The sequence below is a fragment of the Bombus pyrosoma genome, linkage group LG15 (assembly GCF_014825855.1).
Source record: "Bombus pyrosoma isolate SC7728 linkage group LG15, ASM1482585v1, whole genome shotgun sequence".
In the NCBI taxonomy this organism is placed as follows: domain Eukaryota; kingdom Metazoa; phylum Arthropoda; class Insecta; order Hymenoptera; family Apidae; genus Bombus; species Bombus pyrosoma.
The window spans coordinates 4,020,030-4,031,400 of record NC_057784.1 but is presented as its reverse complement, the minus strand read 5'-3'; the positions used below and the strand labels follow the sequence as shown (position 1 = coordinate 4,031,400).

At 40.9% G+C, this 11,371-nt stretch overlaps 2 protein-coding genes across 3 annotated transcripts in view; one reads left to right on the top strand and one right to left on the bottom strand.

The window, feature by feature from the left end:
- Positions 1-95: 95 nt before the first annotated feature.
- Positions 96-1,125, bottom strand: LOC122575778 (calmodulin-like protein 4). The gene is made up of 5 exons (XM_043745174.1): positions 997-1,125; positions 890-920; positions 691-822; positions 441-623; positions 96-365 (listed from the first exon to the last, which is right to left on the bottom strand). The coding sequence occupies exons 1-5, from the start codon at positions 997-999 to the stop codon at positions 265-267; spliced, it is 450 nt and encodes a 149-aa protein (XP_043601109.1). The 5' UTR covers positions 1,000-1,125; the 3' UTR covers positions 96-264.
- Positions 1,126-2,178: 1,053 nt separating this feature from the next.
- LOC122575766 (disintegrin and metalloproteinase domain-containing protein 10-like) overlaps positions 2,179-11,371 on the top strand; it is a 56,480-nt gene continuing 47,287 nt past the window's right edge. For both annotated transcript variants that reach the window (XM_043745155.1, XM_043745157.1), the window contains exons 1-2: positions 2,179-2,681; positions 10,660-11,227. In XM_043745155.1, coding sequence (XP_043601090.1) covers positions 10,993-11,227 — 235 coding nt within the window. In that variant the 5' untranslated portion in view covers positions 2,179-2,681; positions 10,660-10,992. The remainder of the gene's footprint in view (positions 2,682-10,659; positions 11,228-11,371) is intronic.

Below are 11,371 nucleotides of genomic sequence, written 5' to 3'. Positions count from 1 at the left end.
AGTATTAAGCACTGGTAATTATAAGCAATCTTAAGGATAAGATCTATAATGTTCGTCTATCGGAGATAAACTGCTGTGAAAATAAATTCTTTTCGTTTTATGAGAATATTCTTTTATTAATTTAAAAAATGTACTGTATAACAAAATTACATAAATATCAAATATTCGAATATGTTCAAATATCAAAAGAGACCTTTCAAGAATGTAAAAGATATTAGTGATAATGATAATAATAACAATACTAAAGACATTAATAAAAAGATATTAATAATAATCAGGTACAGGTGCACAGGCTATTTTTACAAAGTCTTCGTATTTGACTTGCCCGTTTGGAGATACGTTTGCTTCCCTAAAAATTTGCTCCACTGAAAGTTAGAGATAAATGAAGTAATTAAGAACGCTTGTTGAAATCAATATCTAGAGTAAGTAAGAAAACCAACCTTCTTTGTTACTTAATTGTTCACCCCAATGAAGCAACATGTGTGCTAATTGTCTAGCAGGTATAGTACCAGTCCTAAATTTGTCTGCAGCTTGAAAAGCATCTATCACTTCCTTCGGCAGATCTTCGGCTCTTGTTTGTAAATGCATGACTTCCAAAAAATCAGCAAAAGACATCCTCCCTCCTGTGGTTAAAAATTTGTGAGTTTAAAACCATTTATAATACTATAAATCATTTCACCTTATTTGTACCTTTATCCTTTAAATATTTATTTAATTCTGCGATAGTGGGACTTAATCCTAATGATCTCATAATGATTGTAAGTTCATCCAGAGTACGTATTTGACCATTCCTTGCAAATAGATAAAAGCATTCCCTAAATTCTGTAAAAAAGAATTTATAACTCTGTAAACAGCGATCTTAACCAATTTAAAGAATTTACCACCTTACCATCTATATCTTCTTCTCGAAAATAACGAGCCTAGAAACCAAAACATCCAATTAAAAACATGATTATGAAGTTAACATTTAGACAACTCTATAGTAAATAACGTTACCATAGTGTAAAATATTATACAGGACTCTTGACAAAATAGTGTAACTTTACTTTATTCTTCGTTTACGTGTCAAATAACGTTATCTAAGGTAAGACTAGGTTATTTGACAAATAATCACATAACCTTACTATTTCATTGTACAGAGGCGACACCGTCGTGTGCAACGTGCACTAATCACAATCAGTCACCACTTGCGATCGATCGATCTTCATTTAAATTTCATCTTTTAGAGATAGAAATTTCATCTGTTTTTGATATAAGTACTCACTAAATATTGATAATAATTGAAATAACAAATTTTATTCACGTAATCCTTTTACTAGTGTAATAAATTTGCCAAAGTATTTATAAACAATTTATAATTATAGATCAGAATTTTAATTTCAAATTGAATAAATGTACGCGCCTCTCGTAGCTAGGATTTTGAGTTACATTCGAAACAGAGAACGATGGAAATTTGGGAGAATGAAAAGGACGAAAGTAGCTCGGTCTATCAATAGGGGTCATCCAGAGCGGCGTGGCCACTAGCAGGAAGGGAAAATGAACAAGATATAGTGGTCTGCGAGGCAAACGTCGCTTGGTTATAGCGGGGGTGGCTCGGTCGGGCGAATAGGGGTTAAGTAAGCCCGCTGCAGGGGTTTTCCCCTTACGTGCTGAATAACCCCACTTCAGCGGTATCACGCTCTCGTCTTCTTCCATTTACTGGCACGTATGGTTGGCGCTAAACATCATAGGTACGTGAACAAGAATTCCATGATACAGTAAATAGTTTTCATTCATATTTTTATGTGAGAAAATGACAAACATTTTTTTACAAATAAATTACTATTTCCTGATAAAAACATTATTAAAACAGACGATTATAGCCATGTTTAACAACTACCAAATGAATAGTTTTAAATTAGAATAAGGTTAGTAGTGACAAGAATAAATGTAACAAAAATTGGTAAAAATATTATATCCATGTATTACTTGTTTTCCATCAGTAATAACGATATAGGACGATGATCGTAAACCCTTCAATCGCCCTTCTATTTCAGAAACACTCCTTTCCTTTGACCGACGACTAAGGTCAAGTTACACGGAGGTGGGAGTCGAACCATGGTAGCCAGAGTGGGGTACCGATAGAGGGGTTGATGGTACAGCGTACCACTATTGGAAAGCGTTGGTCCGCGTCCAGCCATGGAAGGGATCTCTGAAAAAGAAAGAGATCGCAACATTAGGGGAATAAGAAAGGGTAGAGGAGAGTTCGTAAGGCAGAAGGAGAGAGGGCGCAGCACAGCTGGGTCGAACGCGATCATGGTAGGGGAAGTCGGTGTCCTCGGAGTCCTCGTTCACACGAGTCACGAGCGTTGCCGTCCGTCAGTACGGCGCGGAACGCGTTCCTGTTTGTCTCGTTGTGTGGAGTCGGTGTCGCGCGTGCCAGTTTTCAGCTTCTCTCCGTCTTTCTCTGTCAGACTAGGCATTTCTTTGTTCATTATCGTCGACCAAGCAGAGAAAGAGAACGACGCGACTGCACGCTGCCGTGTGACACACGTGTGATATTGTGGGTAGTTGGTGTGGTGCGATAGGATGCGGTACAATGACCGTAAATGAGTAATCGACGTCCCTGCGAGAACCGGTTGGAAGGACGAGGATCACGGCGGAAAGGACGCCCGTGGCAGGACTCCAACCTCTGTGCATAGGTAGGTGTCAGATAGTATGCAAGAGCAGCGAGCACGCGCAATATTCTACGTGCGAGTCTCTCCTTTTCCATCCCTTTCGGCATCTTCCTTTCTTTTTCTCCCCCCATCTCTCGATCTATCTCTCCGTACCTCGGTTCGCGCGGTTAAGCACCGTAGCTTTTTTTTCGTCGTGCACGTCTGTCTACTCCTGCGTCGCTCATCGGTGTGTACGTTTGTACATATATACGTATATACATGCACAAATCGTAACCTGTCGAAGGGAACGCGAATCGTTGGTTCGGTGAACGATGCCACATTTCCCTCGCGATCACCGGAGTCAACGTAGTTACGCGACGTCTGCTTTTATCATATAATCCGACGAAACTCGCGTTCCTAATAACCGTCGAGAATACGTCGCACGCACATTCTCTCCCTCGTTGTTTTGTATACTAGTGTGTTTACGTCGGATTGTACGCGCACGATGGGAGATTTAAATGTCACGTAAAACGCGTCCCCAGCGCCACCAGGTCGTCTGACGGAAGTGGCTTCGCCGGATGCTAACTTTTCGAGGGAATACACGCGAATTAACGAACGCGCTCGACTTATAGGTTATATAGCTATATACGTTTTTATCATAGACACAATGCGCTCCATTTTTTCCGATGCAATCGCGGAAGGGTTATGAACTTACCGAAACGAACGAGATACGAGTGGAGGAGAAAAAGGCTAAGGGAGGGATAGTCGTAAGGGGAATCGTGGCTATCTTTGCGAGAAATTACAAAAGTTATAGCCAGACTTTAATTGTCCTTTAATGGGAAAAGCGAGCGTTAAACGCAAGTACCGACGGTACCGGATATCGAGTTGGAGCATGTAACGAGCGTTGCATAAGGGCGCTTATCTACGTGAAAGTTATATTAAAAAATAACTCAGAGAGTCCGTTAGGAAGTCAGAACCATTGTTCACCGTACGATGCTCTTAAGAAACTTGCTCGGGGAATACAAAAGCATGCGTTAAGACTAATTAATGTTATCAACCAACGAAGCTTCCCGCGAAATCACCTAACTCCGTGTAATTGCAGACTATGTAGAGCCAATATCGTCTCATCGATATTACACAACAACTTGCCTCGTTTCGATTCAGTTAATTCGACACGCCGTTTAAACAACACACTATATTAAACATAACGGTTAATCCATCAACATCCACGCGTCGATTCTTGTTAAGCCACTAAAGGCCAACGTTGGTCAATGTGACCTTTCGTTCGTAATTTCTTCTTTCAATCAATCTACGTTATTGAATTTTATTTTTTAATATCGCTGTTGTAAAAGAGAATTCGAAATATTTATTTAATACTCTTTTCGCTAATACGTATTTTTCATCCGTATCCTATACACGTAATTTTACAAAATGCTATGATATTTCAATTTCTTTAAATTTCATAAAATTGTTAAATCCAGATGGAAGAGATAGTAACAAAAAAGCATTAAACGTCTGAAGCTTCCTTTCACAACGACGATTAAAAATCAAAATTCGATAATGTAAAGGTAGACGGAAGGAGGCTACAAATGAAACGTGTAACATCAATGACTCACTGAGTAATTGTAAAGCATAAATCCTCATACTTTGAAATCCTTTTTTATTCGGTTTCATCTCCATCTATATTTTACAAATTTATGAAACTAACAAATCCTCAAATAAAACGTGATATTCCTATCATTCCTAGAAACAGTAACGATACACTATTTCTATGATAAATTATATCGTTTTCTAAATCGTAAAACATTTTCTTCTATCTTCACATCGTGTAGCATCTATAAAATGTAAAATGCTTATTATTCGTAATACACTTCTGGTACGTTGACAAAGCTATTACTTTAGTTATACCTCCTAAGAATATTACGTTTACGTTATTGGTACTCATTACCTCATTGTATAATCCTTAATGAGTTAATTACGAGCTACGAATCTTTGTATTTTAAAATCATCCCTTGCTCGCCCGCAGTTCCTCCATCGTTCCAACGGTGCCCTAACTAACAATAGAAACTTGAAATTAATAATCCCGAAACTCCTCCGGCTTGTCTCCCATCGACGCAATTTCGCAGATGAACGTAACCATGGACTACGCTAATCGCCTTAAGCCGGGTATTAATAATCCTCGCACGTTCGCGACTCGCCTCCTCGATTTCATCAGGCTGTCACATTCGAAATTTTCTGAGTTTCGACCGGGTCTCGCGAAAGTTTTGGACTCTGGTGACCTCGGAGCGATCGCGAACCGTCTCTTGGTAATTGCTTTAAAGGAGTTACGCCTCCTCTCCGTGCCGATGTCCGCTGAGTTCCGCCGACGAACGCTTAGGACATTACGCAAAACGTGTTTTGTTGGTGTACGTTACGAGGTAACGGTTCAGCGAGGCGTGCTCGATGGAAAATTGTCCGATGTTGGCCGACGTTGGGTTTTACGATCGGCATTCGCGATTTTCGACGCCCGTACCGAGCTTTTTACGCGTTTTTAGTCGCTTCAGACTGTTTTACGTTGGTTCACGCTCGCCCGAAACTACCATACACACCATATACCATCGTGTTTCATATCTTCATCGAGTCTGGAATACCGGAAATGGACAGGAATTTCGGCTAATTCCTCTCTGATTTTAGTCACGGTTCGCCCGTTCCATTTTAGGCAGAACTTTCGAGGATAATTCAATTTTTCGTTTAATGTTTGTCGATCTATGTATGCGTCAGTCTTGGATCATCTAGCAAACGAAGATCATAGCAGAGATAGAAATAGATAAGTGATATTTCCGATCGTTTCATAAGAGATCAATTTTACATTTGACTTCATCTGTTATTAGATTGTGACTTTAATGCGAAATTCGAAGATGCAAAAATGAACAGGATTAATATAATATACGGTGGGTAAAACGAATGTCTATTTGACTTTTATTTGTCTAATTTCGTGCAGAAAAACATAGATTGACATAAAATTCCGCTGTATTGCAATATTTATCAGCACCGCGTAATCTCTAACTTGCGGTATAATTTTATTGGTAATGTCAGTTTAATTGTACAAGACGACGTCTTGTGCTCTAATATACATAGTCGGTAATATACAGAGTGGCACGGAAATAATATATCACGAAATCTTCAACGAATTTGAAACCATAAGAGTCACGATGAGAAGAATTTCGTGCGCGGATGCATCGACGAGTTAATCTTTCCGAATCCGGTGACATCATCGGTCCCGTTAGTCGGATTCGGCCCAAACGCTGAAATAGCGAATAGGCTTACGTTCCGACCTGGTTTTTCCGCGGATAAATCCGACGCGTTAATTTAAAAGTTCGCCCGGTAGAAATTTCATCTGGACGCCGGACGAGTGTTTCGAATAATGAGAAACGTTCCCTTGGTCGGTTTAATTCTGCTCCAAGAAAATTAACTGCGCTCTCCGGAAACACGGAGAAGAGTGGGACGAAGGGCAAAGAAAGAAAAAAGAAAATAAAAGAGAAATGGACAAAAAAGTAGAAAGAACGCGAAGAAGTATCCAGAAGAAAATCGCATTTACAATCAACTGCATTCGAAGGACTTAAAATCACTTTGAATTTGTATACATTTGAATTTCCTCGAATATAATTTAAAGCTACGAAACTGTTGATAGTCTTGTAACTCTTGCGTGTCTTGAAGTCTTTGTATAGTCTTTGATAGTCTTTGTATTTTCCTTCGATTACGCATCGATGTTACTTACACGTGTTTCGAAAGAAAGACTAAGACCAGCGTGTCAGAATTAAACGATTATGGCATTCAATTCAGGATTGCAGAATTTTCAAGATATACGTATGTCGAAATTTTAAACACTCAAAACCGAAAATTCCAAATTTACATTCAAAGACCTTGGAAAACGTTTCGTTTTTTTATAAGCCTTCCCTATCCCGGTCAGATTGCGAACGTTAAATTCTATACAATTTATAGGAGAAATTTTAATGAATCAGCATATTGCACAGGTACCTCCTTCATCTTCACGAAAACTGCCAAAAATTCCAAGCTTCGATTCGTGTTTCAAGCGATTCGAATCTCCACAGTCTTGAAGATCTCCGAACCGCTCCAAAATCGGAATGCCCATTGCTAGACGCGGCTCTGTACGGTGAAACCGTAGCCGGTTTACCGCTACACCCGACACACATACTCGTTACGCCCAATTGGAGCGCGTTGGTCGCATGTTCCCGCTAATAATGGCCAATTGATACGTTATCACGACCGGTTGCATACGAATGCAGAGCCTGGTATTAAATATTTGGTGCGACGATAGATGGAGCGTTGGCGAGAAATCCGCGTGACTCTCGTCGTTTCATTGTTCCTTCTGGCAAAGTCGGTGTATCGCGGTTTCGCGTCATGGAAAGAGGACAAAGCCGTAGTACGTATCTACGTGGGACGATTATCATTCGCGGATCGTCGGCCGAGAACGACGCGTTCGTAGCGCAGAACCGAGCGGTACGCGCGAGACAATTTTGCAAATTGTCGCCAGGGAGACGCGGGTCGAATTCTCTCTCGCGACCATGTTCTCCAGTCGTATTCCCCACCATGCTCCTCTTCGCCATTTTCTCTCTGCACCTCTCGCTGCGCGTATCTCCACTTTTTCCTCGTTTTTCCTCCCACGCGAGAATTTGTTTCATCCAGCGGCCGCTGGAGAACGCCGATAAAGCGTGTTCTTTCAACTTGCAGCACACCTACATAGCGCGAAAAAAAATGCGGATGTTTGCAAATATTACGAGAGATAGATTGCACGGTAGACTGGTCTGCTTGGTTACCTACGATATTCGCGCACGTCGAAACGGAAAGCCGATTCGAGAGAGTTATACGGTTATCTAGTTTCTCCGTTCTATCTTTCCACGCGTCTCAGCCTAGTTGCGCCTTAAAGATTCACAGAGTAGTAGAGTAACAACTTTTGCCTGAGAGGAAGATACGAGATAGAGAGAAAGGCTCGTGGGCGTTAGATGATACTGTGAAAATTCAAATCAAACGGTCTTTCTTTAGTTCTTTTTTTCTTGCCTGTTACTAGGGACAGAATTTTGGAAAAATTAATGTTACTGTACATGAAGACTCCGATAACACGATTATCGGATAGCGAATGCTTATGAATTTATAGAAAATTTAAGGATGCAAAAATTCGCAGAGTGCACGTGGCATGAAGAAGAGTATAAAATATCCAAAGCGAAGCATGCATTATGTATATAGACGAAGAAATCTGTTTCGCATTCTTAACGCTACAAGCACTAGCATAATTAAGACGATCAGTTCGTAATTTTTATATGTGAATTTCATAGATTTCGTGTATTTTTCATCTGAATAATTTTGTTTTATGAAATAACAAGTATTAAATGAATAGAAGTTTATTTTTCTCGCATTCCATATTCTTCGTACGTCTATCATTTTTATTTAGTCGATACAAATTTTATCAGTCGTCTGTAGTTCTGTTGTCCATCATTTTGATATGAACTTCCATCGTCCTAATAATTATACGTTTCTATTGTATTTTCGTCATATCATTTTAATAAAATAGTCATTTATAACACACTATGATTAGGTACGTATTAATCGTTCCAATGTTAATAGAACGAAAAGAAAAAGCTTTGGCAAAAGTATGTATAAGGGAACGGTTGCAAATTGTTCGTTTCGGTTACACGGTTGTATGTCATTCAATAGCCGTCGCGACACTGGAAACGTAGAAAAAAATGCAAAAATCAACATGTCGCACGTGAACGGGTGAACCATGACTGTGTCTGTACTCGGTTGGATATCGTTTTCCCATAGCTCGCGTGGAAGTTTACCGTGATAACCGGTGGACAGAATCGGTTCTGCTGGTTGCTGGACGACTGCAAACGTCTCGCGTAACGTTAATACCTCGCACAGAGAGCTTTCGCAAATATCGTGTACCTTTTCCAATCGTCGAAAACATCTCGCTTTTTGACCGGACCGTCTGTGTCCATGGCAGAAGGATAGAGAGCTCCTTTGGGCAAATAACTATCCCATGTTCTTATCGCTATGACTCGTTTGTTTTGCAGAAAAGGCTCTAGTACAGTGCGTCATGGAACTAGAAAAATGCAATTACTCACGGAATATACAAAGCGTGCTGTAATATGTTGCACTCGCTTTTGGAATCGATCGCACTCTCAAGTTATGAGTTGCAATTATGATAATGAAAAACATGAAAAAGAGTACATTTCTTGCAAACAGTAATTAAGCGATTTAGTGACTTTCCCTAATTCTGAATATTCGATTGCAGTTTTCTTTCGGAAATTTCTGTTTTAGCGTTACAATAAGAAATCAATCGGAAGAGCCCGAAGTCTACCATCCGTTATTTTATTAAGGAAGCGTCAACTTTTAAGATGTTTCCTTGTTTCGTAAAAATAGATCAAATCTTTACGATTTATATGTACAGTTACGATCAATTCATAAAGTGGGTCTCACGTATAGTGGCTACAGCAAGTATTTGCATATTTCTGTACTCGATATAGTATCCACCAATACCAGTTACTTAAGTCCAAGTATTTTCACGTGATCACGAAAGTGTGGCGGTATGAAGATGAAATTCAGAACTCGATAAGAAAACGCTTCATTAGAAGATAAGGATATGTGCAAGTACGCTTTTCACCCGCTCTATGAAGCTACATTCAGCTCGATAAATTGAAAAGTGGAGAGCCCTGGTGATGTCACAGATGCTATTCTTTAAATTGATCTTCATCAGTTCCTCATATTCTACCAAAAAATGGTTTTATGGAAATAATTTGTTTCTCGAGAATCGCTTATGTTATGAAACTGTTGAACTGTCAGAAACTCGACTGGATCGATATGATTCATTTCTAAATTGCTGATATTGCGGGACGCTGTATGTTTCTAAAGGGGATTTCTTTCTGAAAAGTATCGGTGAAAAAGGCTTGATGATCGTCAAGTGAAGTATTCGTATTCATTGACTGGGTTTTTCATGAAACTGATGGAGATACAAGATCTAAGAACGCTGTAGCGAACGAGCCTGGCGAACATTGACGATGATTTATCGCGCGAGTTGGCCATCGCGTCTTCCGACTTCCACTACACACGCGCTCTCCTCGAGGAAATTTTTCAGCAACAACTTCTTAAGGAGACGTTTAAAGAATCGCCTTCCTTATCCGCTTTTCACCGGTGTTTTCGCGTTCGGTCACGTCTTGCGTAAAACATGGTCGATTTCTATGGTCCCCTCGACGTTCCCTCGATTAGCGGTAGCTTGTAAAATCACTCGTCTATGACATTCCATCGCTTAGTCTATTTCAATTCAAAGCGTCACTGAAATTGACTTCAACTCGGCAACTTGCAGTTCAGTTTTATTAGATCGACGATTTTCGACTGTGTTGCGCGGCGCGTTGGTGTAGCGCGAATATGTTCGTTCCTCAACCTTCGCAGTCGAATGTCACCACGGTGACTGGATCTAAAATTCCGTTTCAAAATCAAATGGCACTATAAATATTTCTGAATATTTAATTTATCTGAAATATGACTGAAACTTGCTTCGACCAATTGCTATTCCCATTAGAAAAATATGCCGATCGCAAAGGGTTAAAGCATGTAATAACCCGATTATTTAGTCGGAGATACGGACGTTGTTCGCCTTAGATTGTCAAACAAGATGAGTATTACCGTGCAATGTGAATGACCTGTCTTGGACCAAATGCAATATATCTTCCGGTACGTCGTAGAATTTTAGTAACTAGATGAAAAAGGTTGGAAATCGCTGTATCCGACGAAGACCCACGCGTCACGGTCTTTCGATGCATACGCACATGTTCCATCGTATAAAGATTGCGAACAAAGGTATGGAAGATGATCCTATTCTCTGTCCTTTGAACCAATGACGTAACCGTGACAGAAAAATCTGAACAACGCGAGATCCGCGAAGGATCGAACGTTGACTGGCGAAGCCTGTTCGAAAAATTAATCCCGTTCCCTGGCTGAATCATTTTCTTTTTTCTTTCTTTTTCAGGAGTAGGATCGATCGGCCGTGAGGACGAAGAAGAGCTGCCGATCGACGAAGGTAGCAAGAGACGGGGGAAAAAGGCTGAAAGCGTGGGAGGAGGGTCGAAAGGTTGAGCGACCCGCGGAGGAGAAAGAAGAGAAAGAGGACGTGGCGGAAGCACGTTCGGTGGAAGAGGAGGAAGAGGAGGAGGAGAAGGAAAATCGAAAGTAGGAGGGAGACAGAGGTCGAGAGAGGAAGAGAGATGAGTCTGGTGGGTGACTCGCAAAGTGCGGTGGTCGGTTGTTCGACGAAAGGCAGATAGCGCCATTAGTTATTGCTGGGCCGGAGAACGTCGAGCCGATGCGCGCTACGGCCCTGGCCGTTGACGAAGAAGGGGAAGAGGAGGAGGAAGAAGAGGAGGACGAGGTTAGAGGAGGGCACAACGGGGCCCAAAGGGCCACGATGTATCCCTTCGGGTCGAAGGAACGTCGTCGTCAACCTGGAATCGGGACGCCCTTGATTTTCTTCTTGGTGTTCGGTTGCCTTCTAATCATCGCCGTTGCCTCGCCTCTTCATCCTGTGCCACCACATAGAGGTGAGTCACGTTCGATTCCAGCTAGTGCCTTCCATCAAACTCTCCGTTTATTCATAGGGTCTATCTGTTAATTTCCCAGTTCATTAACGCTCTGTGACGAACAGCGGTAGCGTGTAACGATGGGATCAAGTTCAATGTGTACAC